Source organism: Lactuca saligna, chromosome 3 (assembly GCF_052625555.1).
Source record: "Lactuca saligna cultivar CGN05327 chromosome 3, ASM5262555v1, whole genome shotgun sequence".
NCBI classification, from domain to species: domain Eukaryota; kingdom Viridiplantae; phylum Streptophyta; class Magnoliopsida; order Asterales; family Asteraceae; genus Lactuca; species Lactuca saligna.
Genome location: NC_136419.1, coordinates 51,662,927 through 51,689,024, shown reverse-complemented (window position 1 = coordinate 51,689,024; position 26,098 = coordinate 51,662,927). Strand labels below are relative to the sequence as shown.

The window sequence follows — 26,098 nt, the reverse complement described above, 5'->3', positions numbered from 1 at the left end:
TTGGATATATTCATTATTTTCTAGGACTTGAATTTAACAACATTGATCAAGGGATGGTTGTTCATCAACAAAAATATATCAAGGAATTGTTGTCTGCTTATTCCATGGATGATCAACCTATTACTACTACTCCTTTACCATCTAAAACTCATTTATTACCCTTAATGGATGATGTTTTACCGGACCCTACAAGTTATCGACAACTCATTGGAAAACTAAATTTTTTGCTTCATACTTGACCCAATTTAGCATATACAATTCAACATTTAAGTTAGTTCAATCAAACACCTTGTCATGCTCATTATAATGATTCTCTACATGTGTTGAGATATCTCAAAGGCACAATCTTTCAAGGGTTATTCTTCAATAACAATCCTACTTTCAATATTGAATCTTTTTGTGATTCAGATTGGGCTTCATGTCCTATAACCAGGCGAAGTGTGAGTGGTTTCTTCATAATGTTTGGAAATGCACCAATATCTTGTAAATCAAAGAACCAAGTGACAATGTCCTTATCATCTGCAGTAGCCAAATACAAATCCATGAGATGAGTGTGTGCTGAATTGGCTTGGCTTAGTCGACTTTTATCTGAATTTGAAGTTGACAATATTACCCCTATACCTATTAAATGTGACAATCAAGTTGTGGCTTACATTGCTAACAATCCTGTTTATCATGAACGCACTAAACATATTGAATTGGATTGTCATTTTGTCTGGGAAAAACTTCAAGCTGGTTTGATTTCTTTATCTCATGCTAATACTAAACAACAATTAGCCGATGTGTTTACCAAATCGCTATATGGACCACAACATCAAGATGTTACTTCTAAGCTTGGGCTTCTTTCACATCCTCTAGCTTGAGGGGGTGTTATATTTCTGTTATAGTCGTTATTTCGTTCAAGGGTATTTCAGTCATTTAACACTGAGTTAATTAATTTGTTCGATGGAGTAGTTTCTTGTTAATCAGCTAATAATCATCTTTGAAATAGTTTTTGAAGTTTAATGAGAAAATTAAGTTATTATCTTCATTCATCGATTCTCTTTCATCAAATTTAACATTACACGATAGTAGAAAAAAATTCAAAAATTTATGCACTACGTATGGAAATATGAGGCGTTGACGATGCCACTATAAGCATCATAACAAAACCGTCCCTTGGGTGAGCATGTGCTGAAATTCCCATGAGGGCCCGTTAGTGTGTATGTAAACTATATATATATATATATATATATATATATATATACACACACACACACACACACACACAGTGGCGGAGCTTGAACAAATTATTTAGGGGGGGAAGGGGGCGAAACTAAAACTGTAGTTCTTAAAAAAAACAGCAGGGGCCAAAGCCTAAATTTTATATTTTTCATGTCTAATATATATAAGATATAGTGGGTAAAACTAGGTATAAGCAAAAAAAAAAAAAAAAAATAGGGGGGGATAGCCCCTAGCCCTTAATATCCTCTGCCCATGTGTATATATATATATATATATATATATATATATATATATATGTGTGTGTGTGTGTGTGTGTATATATATATATATATATATATATATATATATATATATATATATAAGTTCTAAATTTTAATTAGTAAGGTTTGTTGTTGCTATGACTCCTTGACAACGACATACAATCAAATCTCAAGACCTGAAGATGGAAAGTTGAAAGACCAAACAAGGTGTAACACCTAGATTTTGAGTGAGTTTGTGAAAACAAGATCTGTGCGGACAAGGTTTGAAAACTCAAACTTTGAATTAACTTAAGATCAATGTCTTCTACTAATAGGTGTCCAGTCAAGTCTGGTAAACCAGTCTTGTCTCGGAATTAAGAAGTTCAACAAAGTGCTCAAAGTAAATAAACAATTAGTATGAAAAGTGTAAGGAGATTCAAGAATAATAAGAATAATAGAGAGAATGATTAACTGAATGATTCTTGGTATTGAAGAGAAAGGTGAATGTTTCACTCATGTGTACATAACACAGAGGTTACAACTCCTTAAATAGACTAGGAGTGATAATAAGACAAATTTGATAAAGTGTGTGGACTAAAAGACATCTTAAGATCAACAGACTGACGCAACCACTTCTGTTGATCTTGTCCCACATACTATACTATCAAACAATAACTACATAACAAAATAGTACTTGGAACATTAAATGCACATTACAGACTAAAAATAACAAATAAAAAGGATGCATCTCGAACTGAAATTCATTTCGGAATTAACTCCACTTTGGAAGACTCTCACTTCGAACATGCTTGTCTTGGACTGCTAAAGGATCACTTTTCATGTATCAACAATCTCCCCTAAATGACCTTAGCAATCATTTGACTTATCACTTAGCTTCATCAAACACAACTAGATAAGAACTTTGGAGCCAACTTCAGACTTCGATGTATCATTTGAGATGCTCAATGAATTTCTTCTTGTCGTGTTCGGAGGAATCACTCTTGGCAGCATTAGAGATGAACTTATGAAGAATCTTGGTAGGAATGTGATGTTTGTCAAGCACTCGAAAACTTCCTTTTGATTGGTCTTCTTCTTGAGGTAGACATAACCAAGTTCAGGTTCTTCGATTGGCCCTTATGCTAAAATTTGGGCTTCAGGAAGCTTAGTGGTGATTTTGGCTAGGGGATTTTCCATTCTGAACAGATGAGTAAACTCTACCTCAGATCTATAAAATTCAGCAATGTAGTCCTTAAGAAAGCTAATTGCAGCGTTATAAGCTTCAATACTTGATTCATTTGGTTGACGATCTCAGAAATGAACAATTATAGTGAAAATGTCATATTTTTGGGATTAACTGAATTAATTAAAAGTGTAGGGGTTGTTTGACAATTTATTGGTAGTTGAGGAAAGAAGCTCCAGAACCTCCCTAAAGAGGCTTGGACGAAAACTTCTAGTACGACCCTAGAATTTTCGTCTAAGGGCTATTGGATGGAACGTTATGGGTTGCTAGGTCCTTAAGCTAAGGAATTAGGGTTTCCTACTTCTAACCCCTAGCTTTGGCTCTAAGTCACCTCAATATATAAAGATCCTAACCGTTGTTATTTTCGGCTACATGAAACCCTAAGAAGAGTGGCCGAAAATTAAAGCTCCCTCGTCCTCTCATTCTCTTGCTAAGTGTGTTTGTGATTCATTAGAGGTGTGACACTTGCTCTCAAGCTTCAACATCCTCAAGGTTTTTGATTGTTATTACTGCATAACAATCAAAGGTATGTATTATATGTTGGATGGACTTTTGAGAAGAGGTTATTTATGATTTGTTAGCATATTATAAGTTCTAATATATTTACATGAAGTCATATTATTTAATTAGTGTTGATCAAGAATTAATTTGGAATTAATTTAGTGACCAAAAGATACTAATTAAATGTAAGGGGATTGATTGGTAAATCATTCATTCTTATAGTGTGGGCCAATGATCCATGATTGTATAGGTTAGGCTAAACCAATGTCACAACCTATGGATGATCCATAGGGGTTTAAACCCATGGAGCCTAAGGAATGTGGAAGGTCATACACATTAGGGTTTACATGGTGTAACCCTAATCTTGCCACACTATATAAGTGATATTACCGTATTTATACATGTTTTTAGGCAATATTTACTTATATTTTTATTACTATTTTGGTTATTTTCATTGAATAATGATACTTATAAGATTTAATTGTACTTTCCACCCAAATAGAAGCATTCTTGAAGAATAGGGACTAAAAATGACAAAGCATGGAACTTTGGAGGCTTGGAGAGTAAAAGAGAAGGAAACTCACGTAATCAGCTACATTCACGACGTGAGGCTTTTAGATTTACGATGTGAATACGAATGTTCTAGAAGATAAATACTGAGGAGGAGGAATCCTTGTAGAACACATATATCTACTTGATTCACATTGTGAGACATATTCAATCACGACGTGAGAGAGAATTTCATGATAACTGTATACTCTCTTGATCATTACGACTTGGGGGACTTTTGGCTAACTTGGAGAGTTCCTCAGGAAGAAATTCAAAGGGGGAAGAAGTCTTGAATTGGCTTTCAAAACCAAGGAAGAAGGAAGAGTTCATTATTAGCATTATAGTTTGGTACATTTAGCATGCTTTTAAATATGACTTGTTCTTGCTTATTTGCTAGGATATCCAGCTAGATCTAGCTGCTTCTGTTAGCTAGATGAAGTTGGAACTCAGTGTTTTAATACTTTAGCTTTGATTTACTTGTTGGTTATGACTTGTGTTTGATTGATTGAACCTAGCATGTTTGATTTAATATTTGATTTCTTTAAATTCTTGTTCTGTGTAGTTAGTGAATATGAATCTGCATGAATTTGAATACCTAATAATTCAATAAAAACTAGTTTATTAGAGCTAAGATCAAACCAATCTTAGATAAGTAATTGAACTATTGAATTAAGTTGTGCTAGATAACTCATATTATGATCGTAAGTGTGTTTTTCCAATCAATCTAAGCCCGTAACCATATTTGGTAAATACTTGACCCGGTTATGCATGGTCCTTTTGGGTTGCCTTCACCAAAGCAAATTGAATGGAGAAATAAATAGAGAAAGAGATTATTATGATTTATTAGTATGTTATAAGAATAATATATTAAAGGAGAAATCATATTTGTTTAATTAATATTGGTCAATAATTAATTAGGAATTAATTTTGTGATCAAGTGTAATTAATTAAACTATAGGGGCTGAATTGTAATTATGTGATAGTTGCAAAGTAGGGCAATAATTATCCTTGTTAAAGGATGGACGAATTCAAGGATAAGGATATCCTTAAAATCGTCCAAGGTCCAAGGTTTAAGGGCTTTTCAAGGCTTATCTTGTGGTTGCTTGGTGGGCAAGTAACTAGATAAGGATAAGGAGTGAAACCCTAATCCTAACCCTATATAAAGACCCCTAGGCCTTGAGAAATCGCCCCACCTATTCCCTAGAGAAACCTAGGCTAATTTCTACCTCTCCTTTTCTCTCTCTATAGCTTCTCCAATTGCTTGTGGTGTTTGTGAGCCATTAGAGGCACTGCACTTGTGGTGCTTGCTTTCAAGACTTAGGGTTTGAATATTTAAGTTGTTATTACAATATAACAACAAGAGGTATGTAATCTAACCTTATATGTGAATTTCGAAAATAGCAACATACTTTAGGGTTTTATCCATGTGTTCATAAAGTTGTATATCTAATAGTGAAAACATAGATCCAAATCTAGGGTTGCATGCACACATATGATTGTTTGTATAAAACTCATCAGTGGTATCATAGCCTTTGGTTAACTTGTTTTCAATTACTATTATTCAATTGTATGAACTTGACAAATTAGGGTTTATAGCCAATAAAACCTAGGAGGCTAAAGATTTCGAGATTAAGGTTTCCTAACCCTAATTTGCGAAAATATTGAAGGGTTTTTGAATCCCTTCCTTTTAACTCAAGATTTCGAGATCTAGGGTTTGCAAGCCCTTAGATTTCGAGATTTGCCTCCTTCCCCAAGATAAGATCCTAAATTTGAGGGATCTGGATAATCCCATATCTTGTAATTATCTCTTAATTGTTAAATATGGTAATTAAAGATTTTGAATTATCCCTCCCATTATTTTCAAATATTAGACGGATAAAAGGGATTAGGATAATTTGATTTATTAATTGTTAATTATCCTTTAAGATTTAATAATCCCTTATGATTTAATTAATAGTTTAATTGGAGATAATTATTAAATCAAGAGTTTTAATGTTTAAAATTTTAATTTGAATGGTATTAAATTTCAAAAATTTTAAATTGAAGATTAAAACCCTAGTATTTTGAAATGTTTGAAATACACCCTATACTATTATATTATTACAAGCTTAATATATATATATATATATATATATATATATATATATATATATGTATGTATGTATGTATGTATAATTAAAATGCTAGTCTTTCCGTTAGTAGGCCTCATTCACGAAGCCGGTCTATAAGGTGAATATAAGGTTGCTGCCTATAAAATGGTGCTTAATGGGTGTACACTCACATCCACCGCTTGCTTGACTGTGGAGGGTCGTTAGCCTAACGGGTAGGATAGGGCAATCCTCTCCTCATTAATAAGTATAATGAATATGAATAAAGTAAATAAACATTTTTAAAAAAAAAATCTCAATCCTATTTACTTTAGGCAAAAGTGAAATTGATGCAATCCCATGAAATTACACTTTACACACTTGCTAAGAAGTTAGTGGAGCGTGCGTGGTTTACCGGCACACTAATTGGTTCTAAGCAAAGGTGGTAAAGGGTGATTCATTGTTTGTCATAGTTCGATGGAGCGTGTGTGGTTTACCGTCACATTGAATAAGTGATTGTAACAATGAAGGCACCATGTAGATTTGCATGGTTATTCACACCCACTTTATGATCCTCGGCATCCCAATCACAAACGAGAGGGGCATATCGAGATTTAAACATGCCATTGAAAGGTTCAATGAATCTCCAAGAAAAATCTAGGAATTCTCAATACATTTAAAACCTAAGCCTATGTTTTTCATGATGAAGAATTAGTGAATCGTCATTCACTTACCTCTAAATTATTTGCGTGTTGGATTACGGCATCCCTTTTCTAATATGTAAATAATGTTGTTGGATCCTAGCCCTAATTTTTCATTTTGGGTGTTTAATTAGGGATTCAATTCTAATCAAACTTTGTCCTTTCTATTTGTAGATGTCTAATGTAAACAACGTTGCTGCTAGCTCATTCACGCTAATGAGCCTTTGTCAAAAAGTGACTTTCGATGGATCGAACTTTAGTGAATGGATAAGATACATTCGAACTATCACGCGTTACGAGGACAAAGAGTATGTTCTCGATGAGAAGCTCGAGAAGATCAATCCTGAAACTGCTACTCCCGAAGAGATGGCTGTCTTTGAGACCCATGAGCGTGATGCAACGAAATTCCATTGCATCATGATAGCCACAATGAACTCCGAATTCCAAAAGTCCTATGAGGACATGTATCCCTACGAGATGTATATAGACTTGATGGGGAGATATCACCAAAGCACGAGGCAAGAGCGCTATGAAATCATTACGAATATGATCACTGCTAAAATGGGAAGTGGAGAGTCTCTAACCGTGCACTTGCAAAAGATGCAAAGGTATGTTGATCGTCTTCGCAAGTTGAATGTCAACTTTGGGGAAGATTTGGCTATCGACATCGTTCTTCACTCCTTGCCCTCGTGCTACAACAAATTTAGGATGACCTACCACATGAACAAGGAAGAGGTCACCCTAAGCAAACTCCAAGGGCTCCTAAGGAATGCTGAGAGCAACCTAAAGGACAAGTCTGTTGCACCAACTCCTAATCCACCCGCTGCTACTGTTTTGGCAATTGGGCAAAGAAGGGGCAAGAAGAGGAAGGCTCTGTCAAAGAGCCACCACAAGGGAAAGTCCCAAGATGGTTCCTCTTCTAGTGGTACCAAGGTTGATCCTGCTAAGCCCAACTCTAACCCAAAGGAGGCAGAGTGCCATCATTTCCACAAAATAGGGCATTGGAAGAGAAGCTGCCCGGAATATCTGCAAGCAATCAAGGATGGAAAGATCAAGCCATCTTATGCAGGTATATACACTATTAAATCCAATGATTCATCTCATGCTATTTCTTGGGTTCTTGATACAGGATGTGGTTACCACATTTGTTCTTATTTGCAGGGGCTAAGAAGAAATAGGGATGTGGAGCATGGAAGGATAAATCTAATCATGGGAAATAGAAGATCGTTGCCTGTCACTAAGATTGGAGTGTATTCTTTAGTGCTTAGTTATGGATTAGGTTTAGATTTAAATAATTGTTGCTACTCGCCAGATATGGCAAGAAACATCATTTCTTTTCATGGTTTGTTTAGACAAGGATTTAGATATTCATTTAATAATGAGAAAGGTTCTATTTATGCTTATCTAAATGGTGTTTTATATTTTGAAGCAATGCCTTGTAATGGAATTTATAAAACTGTTATGGTTGTAGATAACCTAGGAAATTATGTGTTGTGTATGGATTCTTCCAATAGTATGGATAAAGCATCTTTGTGGCATTGTCGTCTTGGACATGTTAACAAGAAGCGCATAGCACAACTCCAAAAGGATGGAGTGTTGGAGTCATTCGACCTTAGGGAAGATGACATGCGCGAATCTTGTTTACTTGGAAAGATGACCAAGTCACCATTCACTGGAACTTGTGAGAGGGGTGAGGGTTTATTGGATCTCAAAAATACCGATGTATGTGGACCCTTTAGATCCACCACAAAGGATGGAAACCACTTCTATGTGACTTTTACCGATGACTATAGTAGATATGGGTATATATTTACTTAATTACCTAGGACAAAGAATTCAAGCAAAAAGTGGAGAATCAATTGGGCAGGAAAATCAAGATGCTTCGATCCGATCGAGGAGGAGAGTACCTAAGTCTTGAAGTCCACGACTATCTCAAGGAATGCGGAATAGTTTTGCAATTGACACCACCTAGGACACCACAATTGAATGGTGTGGAAGAAAGGCGTAATCGAACCCTATTAGACATGGTTCGTTCTATGATGAGTCGTGCTTCACTACCTATCTCATTATGGGAGTATGCCTTAGAGACTGCCACCCATATCCTTAACCGAGTCCCTACAAAGAAGGTTGCCAAAACACCTCACGAGATGTAGACAGGGAAAGCTCCCTCGTTGACACATATCAAGGTTTAGGGTTGTGAAGTTTTCGTAAGACGAGATACTCACGACAAGCTCGAACCTCGTAGTGAGCGATGTATTTTCATCGGCTACCCGCAGAGATCATTTGGATATCTTTTCTATAGACCGAGCGACAATGTTGTCTTCGTTGCGAGAAGATTGGTTTTTCGAGAGCAGGAACTCATAAGCCAAGGAGATAGTGGGAGGAAAATCGATCTCAAAGAGATTCAAGAATCGATCGATGAAGGAACCTCTAACGCTGGCGCTCAACCCGAGGAGGAAACTCCGGTTGAACCAATTGACCAATCCTTACCTCTTAGACGTTCCGAAAGAGTTAGAGTTCAACCCCAGTTGTATGGTTTTCATATTACTACCGAAGGGGACACGTATATTAGTGATAGTTCACTAGTAAATCTAGATGAACCTAACAGCTATAAGGAAGCCATGGAAGGCTCGGAGTCTGCTAAATGGAAAGAGGTGATGGACAGCGAGATACAGTCCATGTATGACAATCAAGTTTGGAATTTGGTTGACAATGTGATCGGACGTAAGACGGTTGGGTGCAAATGGATCTTCAAGAAGAAGATCGACATGGATGGGAATGTGCATACGTATAAAGCGCGATTGGTGGCGAAGGGCTTTATTTAAACTCCCGGAGTTGACTATGATGAGACATTCTCACCAGTTGCCAAGATAAAATCTATTAGAGTAATGCTAGCCATTGTTGTATTTCATGATTATGAGATTTGGCAGATGGATGTCAAGACCGCTTTCCTTAATGGGAAGTTGGATGAGGATGTTTACTTGGCTCAGCCAGAGGGTTTTTTCGATACGAAGCATCCCAATAGAGTGTGCAAGCTTGAGAAGTCCATTTATGGACTTAAGCAAGCATCTCGCAGATGGAATCTTTGCTTTGATGAGAAAGTCAAAGAGTTTGGATTTGTACGAAGCGAAGATGAATCATGTGTATATGTCAAGGCCAGTGGGAGTATAGTTAGCTTCCTCGTTTTGTATGTTGATGACATACTGCTCATAGGAAATGACATCCCGATTCTGCCAGAGGTTAAGTCCAGGCTCGGGAAGTGCTTCGCTTTGAAGGACCTCGGAGAGGCTTCCTATATTTTGGGAATAAGGATAGTGAGAGAATGAAGTAAGAGACTAATAGGACTTAGTCAGAACACTTACTTGGATAAAGTGCTGAAACGTTTTAGTATGGAGAACTCAAAAAAAGGGAGAACTACCGATACAGAGTAATGCAAAGTTGAGTACGACTCAAAGTCTGAGTACCGAAGCTGAGATAGTAGAGATGAGCCGAGTACCCTACGCTTCCACAGTTGGCTTGATCATGTATGCTATGACTTTTACTTGACCTGATGTGGCCTTTACCGTGAGCATGGTCAGTAGATATCAAGGGAACCCGGGCAAAGCTCATTGGATTGTGGTTAAAATATCCTTAAGTACCTTCGGAGGACTAAGGAATGGTTTTTACTCCTTGGAGGGAGTGATGACTTAAAGGTGCGAGGGTATAGTGATGCAATTTTCTAGACCGACAGAGACAACTACCGTTCGCAGTCAGGCTGGATCTTTACCCTAAATGGAGGAGCAGTGACTTGGAAAAGTTCCAAGCAAGAAACTGTAGCTGATTCAATGTGTGAGTCAGAGTACATTGCATTGAGCGACGCGTCCAAGGAGGCGATATGGTTGAAGAACTTCATTGGTGACCTTGGAGTTGTGCCTGCCATAAAGGAGCCTATGGAAATTTTCTGTGATAATGAAGGAGCGGTTGCCTTAACCAAGGAACCGAGGGATCATGGTAGATCTCGGCGTATCGACAGAAAGTATCATTTTATTAGACATCGAGTAGAAGAAGGACACCTCGTGGTTAAGAGGATATCATCAGAAGATAACCCAGCATATCCGCTTACGAAGGGACTAAGTAGGGTTAAGCATTTGCAGCATGCTAGCAGCATTGGGCTGAAGGATGATATTAGTTTAGATTAGATAGTTTTAGGAACGTATAATGGATAAATGTAATTGAAATTTGGTGATTAAATAAAGGAGTATTTTTTATAAGTAAGGTTACTGTCTTATGTTAATTGTTTAACTGTTGTTTCAAATTTGCATGTTTTGACTTCCTGAATAATTGAGTTATTAATAATAATCGAATTATTCGAATAGTCCACAATCGTTCATATGTTGGAAGTAGGTATGAATGAAGATTGTCATGAATTGGTATGTAGAGTGTCTATAAGATATTAGACATAACAAAGGTTTGATGCAATATTCATGAATGCTTATGAACAAGTTTTGAGCATTGGAATAAACCCGCGCTTGCTGGAATCATTTTATGGAATATGACAAAAAGTGATCGCAAGACGATAATATCATATGGTCTTAAAACCAAGATATATGGTTTATTGTTTATTGATTGGTTGTACATTGATAATGCGAAACCGCATCAGTAAATTGATGTCATAAAACGCATTGTTGTGTATAGTTGATTATTAAATAGTAAATGCATATAAGTCGAAGTTTATATGTTACTTCTATCCTAAGAGGGTAAAAGCGATATTACGGCCGCTCGATGATTTGATTTGACTTATGTGCCGGGCCCAGTCAGGACTGAATTGATGTGTTCAATTAAGTTCTATGTCATATGAATCTGAGATCGAGAAACTAAATGTTGGACAATAAGTTCCATGAAATTGTCCGCATACTATCTAAACGGAGGACTGTACGATCCCTTATCTGAAGGACAGAATACTGATAAGATCAGAGTACGACAGCGTCTTTGAGAGCTACGATTGCTAATCGAGTTGTATGTTATATTTGTGGTTACTAGACTTATCCAAGTAGGAGACTGTTGGATTAATGTCTAAGCCCGTAACCATATTTGGTAAATACTTGACCCGGTTATGCATGGTCCTTTTGGGTTGCCTTCACCAAAGCAAATTGAATGGAGAAATAAATAGAGAAAGAGATTATTATGATTTATTAGTATGTTATAAGAATAATATATTAAAGGAGAAATCATATTTGTTTAATTAATATTGGTCAATAATTAATTAGGAATTAATTTTGTGATCAAGTGTAATTAATTAAACTAGAGGGGTTGAATTGTAATTATGTGATAGTTGCAAAGTAGGGCAATAATTATCCTTGTTAAAGGATGGACGAATTCAAGGATAAGGATATCCTTAAAATCGTCCAAGGTCCAAGGGATAAGGGCTTTTCAAGGCTTATCTTGTGGTTGCTTGGTGGGCAAGTAACTAGATAAGGATAAGGAGTGAAACCCTAATCCTAACCCTATATAAAGACCCATAGGCCTTGAGAAATCGCCCCACCTGTTCCCTAGAGAAACCTAGGCTAATTTCTACCTCTCCTCTTCTCTCTCTATAGCTTCTCCAATTGCTTGTGGTGTTTGTGAGCCATTAGAGGCACTACACTTGTGGTGCTTGCTTTCAAGACTTAGGGTTTGAAGATTTAAGTTGTTATTACAATATAACAACAAGAGGTATGTAATCTAACCTTATATGTGAATATCGAAAATAGCAACATACTTTAGGGTTTTATCCATGTGTTCATAAAGTTGTATATCTAATAGTGAAAACATAGATCCAAATCTAGGGTTGCATGCACACATATGATTGTTTGTATAAAACCCATCAAGTACATCATCAAAGGACAAAAGCAAGATAGAAAGATTGGAGCAAGATCCAAACCCAAAGGAGTTCGAGTACAATTCCGACCCAAAATTTGAACTACATAGAAGTGATTCCGAAGACGAGCCAGAATACGAGATGGTAAACATTGTGGATGTGTCTATGGGAGCTTACAAGAAGCTAATTCGATACGATGTTGGTCCAAGGTTAGTATAACCTGCAATTCCTGCCACTGCCACATTCGAGCTGAAAGGACACATCCTTACTGCACTTAAGGATATTCCATTTTATGGGAAGGATCATGAGGATGCTTTTAAGCATCTAGATGAGGTCAATGACATTGTGGATTATTTCAATACCCTTAATGTTCCTAGAGAGACAACTTTACTGAGGATGCTACCAGTCACTTTTAAAGGAGCCGCAAAAGACTGGCTGAAGGCACTGCCACATCGTGCAATCACTTCTTGGGCCCAAATGCATGATCAGTTTCTAGAACAATTCTGCCCACCTTCCAAGATAGATAAACTCAAGAAGGCAATAGCTAATTTTGAGCAAAATCCGGGTGAGTCACTTTACGAGGCATGAGAACGCTACAAAGGTTTGTTAAGGAATCATCCTGAACATGACCTTAACATTCAACAAGAAGTATCCATATTCTATGACGGGGTCAATGTCATGACAAGTCAACTCCTTGATTCTCAAGGACCACTTACAAAGAAAAATCCAGGGGAAGTCAAGGAGTTTGTTGAAGAATTTTCAAAGCATTCTCGTGAGTACCACAATCCAAGAAATGATGGAGTTAAAGGAAGCGGGGGTGGAAATTCTACAGACATGGCTGTTTTAGTGGCCATTCTTGATAAAACGGATAGTAGGATAACCAAGATGGACCAGCCAATACATGCTATAAGAGTTGGTTGTGAAAGGTGAAATGGTCCACACTTGACTAAGGATTGCCACTTGGATGAAAATGGGTATAAAAAAGCTCAAGTTTGCTATTCTAGTAGGGATAAATATGATGAAGATTGGAGAAAACCAAAGAAGGAATGGCTGCCATATGACGAATACAAGTAGCAAAAAGAAGAAAAATATAAGTAGATAGGCCGAGGCTTCTACCTAAAAGTGCAACCATCAGCCGGGAGGAAGGTTGACTTCGAAAACTTGTTGACCCGATTTATGGAAGCTTCCGAGAAAGGGCATGATGATACTGATGCAATGCTGAAGGAGCACATGAAAATGATGAAAAAACAACATGCAATGATGATTGATCAACAAGCCTCATTAAGAAATCATCAATCATCGATCTATAATCTCGAAGTTCAACTTGGAAAATTAACAACTTTGGTAAACAACAAATTATCCTCAAAAATTTCTCAAAACAAACTCAATCCCATGTCATGATGATCGAAATTGAAGACGAGGCCATTTCTGAGTTCTTAGAAACATTAGAGGAGGAGACAAAACCTGTTGAACCAGAACCAAAGAAGTCCAAAATCGAAAATAATATTTTTGTTGAAACACTGAACTTACAACGTGAGCCCTCTATGCTCACGATGTGGGGTCGATCTGAATAGAAAACTTCAAAAATTGTTCCGGCTTATCGTTTGCCTTTTCTGTTTCCGTACGGAGCTAATCTTAGTCCACTACAAAGGGAGCATTTGGAGTTTATAAAGCATGTAAAGGGTATTGCTACAAATACTCCTTTTATTAAGTCATTATCAAAAATTCCCGAGTACGCGAAGTTCCTACAAGATTTGATAGACACTCGTCAACAATTGAAGAAAAATTCCATGGTTATTTTAAGTGAGCAAAGTTCAAAAGTAGTGCTGGGAGAGTTACCTAAGAAGATGAGAGATCTTGGACGCCTCACTTTTCCATGTGAGTTTGGGAATAAGATGAAGACTTATGCTTTAGCCAATTCTAGGGATAGCATAAATTTGATGCCTTATTCATTTTATCAGAAGTTGAATATTCAGAAGTTGAAGGCTACGAAAGTGACTATTCACAAGGCAATCCGTTCAGTGACACAACCCCAGGGCATTATAGAAGATATTCTAGTGAAAATTGGGAAATTCATTTTTCCAATAGACTTCGTGGTTTTAGATATGAAAGAAGATCTTGATGTTCCGATTATTGTTGGTCGCCCATTACTAAATACTACTGGAACCTTGGTTGATATTCACGAATCCAAGCTTACTTTGAGAGTTGGAGATGAAGAGTAAACTTTTGGAGTACAAGATGGATTCCAAGGAAGTGATGTTCATGATGAGGTTTTCAACATTGAAGAAGATGAACTTGAAGAATTAGTGAAGTTGATGGAAGAAGAAATTAAGACAATTCAACAAGTCAAGCGTACAAAACCAATAGCATATGTTCCATTTTTGGTTGAAGACGAGGTTACTTCTTGGGTAAGTAAGGAAAGTGATGATTTATTGAGTAACGAGGATGAAGATGAGGTTACTACTAAGGACATGACTTCATATGATGAAGAAAAGAAGATTCTTATGGAGCTTAAAAAGAATGAACAAAAAATTGCAAGAAAATAAGGGGAACAAAAGGAAGCTTGATGAAGACGAGAAAAAAGCTAAGAAAGAGAATTCGAAAAAAGCCTATATTAGATGCGCCCTGCAGATCCCCTCACGAAGGGACTGAGTCGGGTTAAGCATCTCCAGCATGCTCGGAGCATAGGGTTGAAGGATAATATTAGTTTTAGTAGTTAGATAATTTTGAAAATTGTAAAGTGTAATTGACATTTGATGATGAATAAAAGTTGTTTTTATTTATGAGTAAAGTGTTACTATCTTTTGTCAATCGTTTACTATATTTCTTTTGCATGTTTTGACTTCCAGAATAATTATGTTTGGTATATCATAGTATTCGAATTCTCCACAGTTGGTCATATGTTGGAAGTAGATATGCATCAAGACTGTCATTGGTTGGTTGCAGAGGTCTAAGTTGTTGGATAGGGCTACAACACCCATGAGTTCTCATAAGTTTTGAGCATTGGAATCAACTCACGCTCACTAGTATCCCTTCATGGAATCTATCTCGAGTGATCGTGAGACGGTAATATCATATAAGTCTTCAAACCTAGAGATATGACTTGTTGCCTATGAGTTGGTTACGCATTGATCGTACGAAACCGCATTGGTAACTCGATGTTATAAAACATACTTTTGTGTGTGATTCAAAAAATAGTAGAATAAGCATATGAGTCGAAGTTTGTCTGTTCCTTCTTGGATTAGAAGCGATATCTGGGCCCCTTGATGATTTTGTTTTGACCTATGTATCGGGCCCGGTCAGAACCGAATTGATGTGTTCAATTTAGTTCTATGTCAAACAAATCAGAAATCGAGAAACAAACTGATGGACTATAAGTAAGACATTGTTCCATGTATTTGTCCGGCTGATATCTAGAACAGAGGTTTATATGATCACTTATCTTAAATGGCGCATCATCATTTTCTCAGTTCCGAGAGACATTAAAAGAGCTACGATTGCTGATCGGTTCCTAAAGTCATACTTACAAATATATTTATTAGACTTATCTAAGTGGGAGACTGTTGTATAAGGTGTCTAAGTCCATAACTAGATTTGGTATGTACTCGACCCAACCCGGCATGGTCCAGTTAGGTTGCATGGCATCATGCATTTGGATAGACTAAATGAGAGAAATAACACTTGTGGTTTATTAATATATTATAAGTTCTAATATGTTAATAGTATTATTTAATTAGTATTGATCAAGAATTAATTTGGAATTAATTAAGTGATCAAAAGATGACTAATTAAATATTTGGGTTGATTATGTAAATCATCCATAACTTGTATAGTAGGCTAAAAGGCTCCATGGATTACCAAGTTAGGTTAAACCTATAGGATGCTCCATAGGAGTTACAAACCCATGGGTCATGGAAATGAAGAGTCATGTCACATTAGGCTTTACATGGTGTAACCCTAGATGTAACACACTATATAAGGAACATGATACTTACCAAACACTAAGAACAAGAGAGGCCAAGCCAATTTTTACAAGTGTTATACATACTCTAAAGTTATTCTAAAGCATTTGGTGTTGTGTGAAGCATTTAAGGCATTACACTTGGGGTGCTAGGCTCTCCAGGTTTTCAAGTAATCAAATCAACTATAAGATATGTAATTCTAGCCATCTTTTAGATTAAAAGTTCCTCATGTATTCTAGACAGGATTATGAAACTTGGAAATCATATTTTGCATGTATTTTAGACAAACATAGATCCAAGGTTTTCTAGGGTTGCATGTACACTTAGGGGTGTTAGAATGCTCAAAACCCATCAGTGGTATCACAGCCTAGGCTTGTTTGTTAATACTTGATGCAAAATAGTGTAAAAAAAATCGATTTTTGAGTTGTCTGCACAGGGGGCTCGACGAGTCCAATTGAAAATGCAACCAACTCGGCGAGTCAGTTCGTGCACTCGACGAGTTGGCCAGGCAGGGTGCAGAATTTCGATTTTTGCTGCTGAAAATGGACTAGAAACATTACCCTAAACTGTTTTGATGTTGTAAAACTTGTTTTAGATGGTGTAATGGTTGTTCTAATCCATTTACGATGGCTAATATCAATTTTTCATGATCATATGTGTTCATATGTTCTTGAAACTTTGATATGAATATTCATGGTCTTATGAGTTTTTGATAGATCATAGGAATTACTTGTTTAAATGTTTAATTCATGATCTTTATGTGTTTTAATGGAGTCCATAACTTGTCCTCAAGTTATGGATAACCAAAAATCTATTTGTGTTAAAAACCATTAAAAGAACACATAAGTTATAAAATGACGAGTCTTCATTTTAATAACTCATAAGTTATGAATTTGAAAGGTTTTGTAATGTTACAAAACTTGCCCTCAAGTTTTGGAACATATAAAGTCACTTCATAAACTTTAGTTCCAACCCCTGGATTTTTAAAAGTTAAAAATAAACCCTTGTACTTTATAATATTATAAGTTAATATATATATATATATATATATATATATATATATATATATATGTATGTATGTATGTATGTATGTATGTATATATGTATGTATGTATGTATGTATGTAGTTATGTAGTTATGTATGTATGTATGTATAAGAGCAAGTCGTCTTACCATTATTAGGCCTCATTCACGAAGCTGATCTATAAGGGTAGTATAAGGTTGTTGCCTATAAAATGACAATTTAATGGGTGTCCACTCTCACCCACCACTTCCTTGATCGGTGGAGGGTCGTTAGCGAAACGGGTAGGACAAGGACTTTTAAATTCTCATTAAAAGAATGATGAATATTATAAAGTAACTAAATGTTTTATTAAATTCCCAATCTTAGTTACTTTAGGAAAATGTGAAAAAGGTGCTAATCCATGAAATTACACTTTACACTTTGTTTAAGTCGTTAGTGGAGCGTGTGTGGTTAACCGGCACACTAACATGGACTTAACAAGGTAGGTAAAGGGTGACTTAAAGTTTATTATAGGTCGGTGGAGCGCGTGTGGTTAACCGACACATCGATTGAGTGATAACCTTGGAAAATCAATTTTGTTCCCCATGACATGCTAGATAGGTTAAGAACCTTGGAAAATCAATTTTGCATGTATCTTAGTAAAACATAGATCCAAGGTTTTCTAGGGTTGCATGTACACTTACACCCCGTTCCCGAGTTCAATTTAAGGAGAGAAAAGAAAGGAAATGGGTGGAAGTGAGAGGAAAGTAAGAGAAATTGGTGTTCCCGAGTTTCATTAAAGGAGGGAAGTGGAAGGAAATGGAGGGATCACTTTCCCTCCTAACTTTCCTTCCGATTTGGAAGGATTTGGAGAGAAAGAACAAAATGTTTAACTTTTCTTCCATTTCTCTCCAACTCGGGAACACAAAAGGCAAATTTCTTTTCCTTTCTCTTCTCCTCTTTTCTCTCCTTACTTTCTTTTCTCTTCTCTTCTTTTCTTTGCTACAACTCGGGAACGGGGTGTTAGGGGTGTTAGAATGCTAAAAACCCATCCGTTACAAGTTTGTATTGGAGCCTTTGTTTGAGGGATTCAGACATACTTTCAGGTATGTTTGGACTCACACTAACGACTTGGTATGAAAATTTTCAAAATTAAAATACATTTACAAATGAGTTTGAAAAGAGAAAAGAACTTTGAAACGAACGAAGTGTGTGATGCGTGCAATCAGTCGAGCTCAAGTAAGTTTTCCCTAAGATACCCATAATGTTATGATATGTTATGTTGTGATATGATTATGAGAACTGCATGCTAGATTAGGGCTAAGGATCTTGGAAGGATGCCTTATATGCCTAGTGTATGTGCTTGTTGACTTGCATGCTAGTACTGATAAGTCATTGATAGGATAACCTGTTTGGGTTATGCCTGATTGTATGAGCCTTTGAATTACATGCTAGTATAGATTCCTGGTAAGAGGATTTAATGGATTGTTTGGTTAGATTTTTCTGTTTGTTTGCATGTTGTATTCTTTGAGCTTTGTGGGACTTCGAGTGATGGGAGTTATCTACTAGATAAATACGTTAAGTCACATGAGACCACGGTTGAATAATCTCAGAGTGTTGGTTTTGACCCTATTGCGCAGCTCTCCTTTGAGTCTAACCGTTGTAGGGATGAGTCCTTTAGTCGAAGGATTATCCGAGCCTGGTCACATGTGATGGTATTCATGTAGTGGTTAATTGGCACCATAAGAGTCCTTCAGCAGTTGAGGATGGGGTGGGTTCGGGAACCTAGGAAAGCCTAGGACATGTTTCAGAAGTTTAGTAGTATGGTTCAATGAGTACTGGTATAATGGTTGGAGAAAGTGACTTGGAGGATTCGGGACGATTGTTGACGAGAGTATAGATAGGTGTGGAAGGTAGTATTGGGCCCGTACTACTAGAAGAATAGGATCCGTACTTGAGTTAGTGAGAAGTCTTGGAGAATCTAAGAAGCTTATGGGAAAGAACCCTTTGCTATGTTTGACTGTTGGAATGTTGTATTTCAGATTGGAGATGAGCTCTTAGGGAGATGCTATAGGTTCAGGTTTTGGCGCAGGTGCGGATGCTGAGCCAATTAGCGAGCAGTTGCGAGAGTTTATTTTGTAAGATTTTTCTCGCCGCGTATCGTAGATAGTGGATGAGCGTTTGGTTGCGTTCCGTACAAAGGTTATGGCTATCATTGGAGCTCGCACACTAACTTTTCAGGAGTTTCGTGCTTGTGGAGCTCCTGCGTTTCATGGGGAGAGGGACCCCATTGTCAGTAGGAGGTGGTTAGCAGATATGGCTAATGCATTCAGGATGAGTTTCTGCCCCGAGGAGGCAAAGGTCAGATATGCTTCCTGCCTGTTGAAGGATCGGGTACGTGATTGGTGGGAAGAGATCAGTAGTGAGTTGGGTGATGATGCAGTCATTATCATGTCATGGGATGACTTGTCTACCAGATTCCGACTTGTGTTTGCACCAGCAATTGAGGTGCAGCAGTTGGCGCGAGAATTTCTGGATCTCCACCAAACTACGGAGATTGTGGCAGAGATCACTGCTAAGTTTCGGGAAAGGGCTTTACTAGTACTGTAGTATGTAGCAGATGAGGAGATGAAGAAAGTGAGGTATCACAATATGCTGCGGGATGACATCAGGAAATTCGTGAGTATTTCAGGGTGAGAGACCCTGAATGATATGATCTCTAGAGCCCGAGAACAGGAGATTGATTTGGAGCACATTAAGAAGAGAAGGTCAGATCAGGTGCATACTGTGGAGGGTACCGGGAAGATGCCCAAGACTTCATATCAGCGATTGGTAGACCGGCAGGGCCGAATTAAGTACAACACGTACAGGAAACTACACGAGGGAGTTTATCGTTCTAGGGGTTCAGGCTGTTACAAGTGTGGCGGGGATGGTCACGTCAGCAAGGATATCCCTAAGGGGGCAAGCCCATTATGTTTTCACTGTGATCGGGTGAGCCACATGAAGGCTGGTTGTCTGAAGTTGAAGGGAGGATCAGTGAGCACGCCTACTCCGGCTACTTTGAGGATCACCGATGGACGAGATGGTAGAGCAGGAGCCCCGGCAGAGAGGAGTTGAGTTCTGAGGGTATGTACCTTGTGCCTTCTTTTGGGTTATTTGTATCTATGTTTATGGTTAGGGCATTGCATCAGTTTGGGTAAGCATATAATCGGTTATTCTCTACTTGTGTTTGGATTATATTTTCAAGAAAACTCCTATGCCAATTGCATACCGTGAATTATTAGTGGTTCGTGTAAGATCATTTCCATCTTGCTGGTTCGGGGCGTTCAACATTATCTCGGCTCCTGATCGGGATCGGTTTAGTGACATTATATGGAAGTTCTCATGTCAGAGTTCAGCAAGGTGGTTATCCACCCATGTCAGGTTTCGGAGGGATCAATCATTGTGCTCGGATTGACTCATGGGGTCACCAAGGGGAGTGGCCTATTATCGAGGTTTTTAGCCAGAGCGTCGGTTATTTGGAGCCCAAGACCTGAGGACAGTACCACTTCAGGGCATCTAGAGTTATCAGTATTGTTGGAATTTAGAACGTGTTCATCTAGTCTTTAGGGGTCGCATGATCTTTTGAGTTAGCATAGTAATGGGTCGCTAGTTTTAGTAAGCATCGGTCGTCAGCAGATCAATCATTAAGAGGTACAAAGGATCTGGAATCCTTCCATCTCTAGTATGCAATGGAGACTTAGTTGGAACGAAGTAGGGGAGTTTGGGAAACTTTCTGACTTTGGAACCAAATCTGATTGATGTGTATCAGTCTATGGGAACCTAGGTTGAGGATCACAGTTAGGACATGAGCTCATTGTGGGATGTAAAACTACGAAGTGGCCATAGCAGTAGTCAGCAGATGGTGTTGAGGCGTTGTAAGACTACGGGGTGGCCCGTAGCATTCACTAGCTAGCAGGTAGTGTGGAAGTGTTGCAAGGCTGCAGTGTAGCCCGTAACATTCACTACTTAGTAGATAGAGTAAAAATGTTGTAACATTGTGGGGTGTCCCGTAGCATTCATTAGCTAGCCATTAGTATAGTGGTATAGTAAGACTGCGGGGTGTCCCGTAGCGTTCACTAGTGGTCGGTTAGTATTGGAGTGTTGTAAGACTGCGGGGTGACCTGTAGCATTTACCAAGACCTATTCGACAGTGAGAAGGTGACAAATTTGTTATTCACTCACGGATTCCTTCAGATGATTTAGGCCAGGCCAGGTCAGCCGCATGAAGGTGAGTAGGGCACAATATGATCGGATTTGAGAAATGGAAGGCCTCGGGTGCCTTTGAAAAGCAGATAAGGGGCAGTGTGATGCTTCAGACGGTAGTTGTGATTTGGAGATTCATTTGTGTGGAGTAGCTTGATGATCGAAAGTGATAAGTCCCTTGCAGCGGATTAAATAATCTCAAGTAGTTGATTTGACCCTGTTTCGCAGCTCTAGTTTGATTCTAACCATTGCAGGGATGAATCTTCTACTTGAACGATTATTTAAGCCTTCTGTCAAGTATAAGGGACCTGCAGGGATAATTGGGTCGGTGATCCTGTTTCATAATGGGATCCTCAAGTTATCAGAAGTTGAGTGGTCAGTTAAGGGATAAGTAGATTGGGTTCAACGATAATGACTCGGTATGAGTGGTCTGTCGAGGATTCGGACCATCTCGAGACAACAGATTTCGGATAGAGTAGATGTGACCTCGTTGCAAGGAATTGGTTCACCTGCAGATTTTAGGGCTTTGCAAAGATTGGTCACGACTACCCTGGAAAGGCTAGGGTGTGCCTAGGATGGTGACCATGTTACTAGAGTGGTTGGGCGTGTAAGGAATGGTAAGGAATGATTTCGAGGACGAAATCTAATTTATATTGGGGGAGTTGTAACACCCCATTTATTAAACAAATAAGTAAATAAATTAGTGATTGAATAGTACCCCTAAAATCAATAATTATATAGAAACGTGTTGGTCTCGAGGAGCTAATTGTCACAATTTTAGAGATTGTGGGTTTAAAGTTTAAAATCCGGACTTAATTTGTAAGCAATATGGAAGACAAGGGCTGCTTGGTAAGAATTAGGACTCACTATGAAAGGAATTATGGAAGCAAGGGTTAAAATGTAAATTATGGATTTAAATTGTGAAGATTTATGGAAGCTAGGGGCTGCATGGTAAATATTGGTTTAGTGTTGAAAAGAGTTTTTGGGGTCAGGGGACAAACTTGTTATAATGCTTCAATGTTTGATTTAGAACATAGGATTAAACCTTTTCTTTCTCCCCCCTCGTCGCATCTTAAACCCTAAGCATAAAAGACCCTATTTAGCCGCTATCACCTCCCGTGAGCCTCACAACCGCTACCACTTGTCTCCATTCATTTTCAGATCAGACGCCGCCGCCAAGCAGCCACTTCATCATTGAAACGTAACCTCGCTACCTGAGACGTGTGTCCAACCGGAGAACCGCCGATACCGGGAAGTAAGCTTGGTTTGTCATGTACGGGTCGTGAGCCACCAGAAACGCCAATAAGTCAGCCGCAATCCACCTTCTTCTCTCTCTCTCTCTCTCTCTCTCGTTGTTTACTGTGGGTACGACGTTGGAAACATCGTTACCATCGTCGGTAGTCATGGGGCCACTGTTTCGCTTTTCCGGTGACACCTGCCTCCTAGACTGTGGCTGTGGGAGTGTGTGTTCGAGTATACATGTTTCCATCGGCATTTATGGTGTGGCATGTGTGTTATTTGGCTGGTACTACATGAGAAAAACCACCATAGCTGCTAACCATGGTGGCTGCCACCATGCCATCTCTTTTTGCCGCCACCAGCTACCATGTGGAGGTGGTTGTGTGCGTGAATTGTTGTGTGTATGATTGTATCTTGTAAGGATAATGTTGTATGGTTTCTCTTAGGCAGGAAAACAAAAGAAGCTCATCACCGCCGCCTGCTGTCGACTGTCGCCGCTGCTAGTCACCATCTTCGATGGCTATAGGCTTTCGTGTGCGTTAGATTGATGTTTGGAGTACTTTTAGTGTTGTGTTGGCCCAAGATCATAACCACCACCACCGTGAGGTGGTGGCTGCCACCATGTGCCGCCATGTGTGTGTGTTTATGTTAGTTAGTGTGTGTGTTATTTTTGGATTTTTTTTTCGTTGTAAACTGTAATCATGTTGGAATAATGAAAAGAAAACTCAAACCACCACCGTAGGGTAGTGGTTGGCGCATCTAGACGCTACCGGCCGCCGTGTCAAGGGCGGTGTGCTTTGCCTCATTGTGTTGACTCGTTTGGGGTGCTTGAAACCCTAATGGGCCCAAAGAAGCCTTAATGGGCCCAATGAAGTCTAATGGGCTTAGTGAAAACCCTAACGGGCTTAATGATATTATAGTGGGCCTATTAGGCCCAATAAAGCCCTAATTGACCTAAAATCCCAACAAATTGATAAATTGGCTAGTATTTAAGTTGGAAACCCTAATTAGTGTTTGGAAAACCCAAATTTTGAGAATTAATCGGGACACACACACTGGAATTATTTAATAGCTTGAAATATTAAATAATAATCATTGGCAAAGATTAATCTAAGCAATATTGGACTTAATGGATTAAGTCCTTAGTGGATTAAGTCCTTAATTAGTTAAGTAGGAAACTTAACCCTAATCGTCATTTTATATGAAACCCTAATTTCACTTGGGTTTATTATGGGGCCATTCTATTGGTCCTTCATGATTGGGTTATTAACCAGCCATCCAAGATCAAGCAAATGGACTTAGAATAATGAATGGGCTTTGGGGTAAGGCCCATATGAGGAGTTGGGCCTACTTTGGAAATTTGGGCCATAGATGGGCCATAATTTGGGTCTTTATGATTATGTGATATTGGGCCATTAGAATGTTGAATGTTGTATTGGACTAAATGGTTGGGCCTTATGGTGAGACCTTATAAAGGTTTGGGCGTAATTTGGAAAATTGGGCCATGAGTTGGGTTTTGAGCCATGGTTGGACTTTTGGGCCCTTGGATTGAGCCTTGGGCTTGAATCAACCCAAGTTAGGGGTAGAGTAGTCTCTTACCCTAAGCATGGACTTATGATTATGAGTTGGAACCCAATTATTAATTGGGTGATGCTTATTTATTGGCAGTTCGGGAATCTATCGTCCAGCAGCTGGGATTGTGTCTACGGGACTTTAGCAGTGTGAGGTGAGTCTCCTCACTGTGTGCATGGGTCAACGACCACAATGCTGACCCATTTAGTTTATGTATGGTAGGAAGACCCCGGGGGTTAGCCCTGAGCATTATGCATGGAAGACCAGTAGGAGGCTCCTGGCACTCAGTATGTTATTATGTATGGTAGGAAGAGTCGGGGGTTAGCCCTAGGCAATATGTATGAAAGACCAGGAGATGGCTACTGGCATACTATATGTTATTATGTATGAAAGACCAGAAATGGCTCCTGGCGCACTATATGCTTATTTTCTAACTAGAGTAGTATGTATGCTAGTTGTCTTTGTGATGCTTGCATGGAAGACCAGGAGGTGGCTCTTGACACTTGTATGTGGGACCGAGGCGGTGGCCCCCGACTTGGTAAGAAAGACCACATGGTGGCCCGTGGCATAATGGCAAGACTATATTTGGCACATAGCATCTTTAATGATTATGACATATGTATGGCTCATGTTTATGTATGACAGTATGCGAGTATGTGTTTATATGCTAGAAAGTATCCGGTTGGAAGAGACCGAAGGGGTAGGCCAGCACCCACATATGTTAGGCAGTATGTTGATATGTATGGTATCTTGTATTTAGGGAACTCACTAAGCTTCGTGCTTACGGTTTACAGTTTTTGGGATCAGGTACTCGTTTTCAAAGGAAAGGAGCCGACTGGATCGCAACGCATCACACTATGTTTTCCACACATGAGATCTTTGGGATTACACTCTGATATGGTTTTATGATAAAATGCTTTGATTAATGACACTTTGGTTTTGACATGAGATATGAATATGAATGTTTTATTAATGATGGTTTTATATTATAACTTAACCAAAACGAAATTTTTGGCCTTGAATTTTTGGATGTTACAGCAAAGCATGCTTTATGCTTCTAAATCCCAACCCATTCCAACTCAAGTCCAATCCTCATCTTTGCATCGTTAAATGGGAGATTGTGTATGTATTGAAACCATGTAGCTAAACAATATAAATATGAAATATCATGCCTAAGATAATGTGTCCATCATACAATATCCACATATGAGGTACGTACCCTCATATACAAGTGATGCATGCCTAAAATACCATAATATCATTGTACATTTTTCATCATTGTTCGGGTACCCATAGTTATCGTTTGTACCACAAGTCACCATCACATCCTATGTGAATGCACAAGTTCATGATGGAAAACAAGTGCAAAACATCAAGTTTCCCCCAACTATTATAAAACTAATTCAAAACGCTTTTTAATGCACAAATGATACATATAATAGCCACATTACATAGATGTATAGTATCATATAAAATATCTACATTTGAAATCATGAAAGTAAGTATAAAACATGTATTTTTTGGTAATAAATCATTTTGGAATAAATAAGCACACCCCGATTTAAACACTCAGTGATCACCAATAATAATCATTAAATCAAGTAATTTATGACTAATTATATTTTAAAATGCCTAAACCAAAGGTAAACAAGTAAAATACTCATTTTCCATCATACTTAAGCTTATGGAAGGTAATGGAA

At 38.2% G+C, this 26,098-nt stretch overlaps 2 protein-coding genes and 1 non-coding gene across 3 annotated transcripts; 2 read left to right on the top strand and 1 right to left on the bottom strand.

Moving 5' to 3' along the window:
* Nucleotides 1-12,902: 12,902 nt before the first annotated feature.
* Nucleotides 12,903-13,009, bottom strand: LOC145037939 (small nucleolar RNA R71). Its single transcript, XR_013679049.1, has one exon. It is a non-coding gene; the product is annotated as a small nucleolar RNA R71 (small nucleolar RNA).
* A 544-nt stretch (nt 13,010-13,553) lies between these two features.
* On the top strand, nt 13,554-14,599 carry LOC145035520 (uncharacterized). Its single transcript, XM_078984051.1, has 2 exons — nt 13,554-13,721; nt 13,952-14,599. Exons 1-2 carry the CDS (start codon nt 13,554-13,556, stop codon nt 14,597-14,599), a joined length of 816 nt encoding a protein of 271 aa, XP_078840177.1.
* A 4,948-nt stretch (nt 14,600-19,547) lies between these two features.
* On the top strand, nt 19,548-19,952 carry LOC145035519 (uncharacterized). The gene has a single exon (XM_078984050.1). It carries the CDS (start codon nt 19,548-19,550, stop codon nt 19,950-19,952), a length of 405 nt encoding a protein of 134 aa, XP_078840176.1.
* The last annotated feature ends 6,146 nt before the right edge of the window (nt 19,953-26,098 follow it).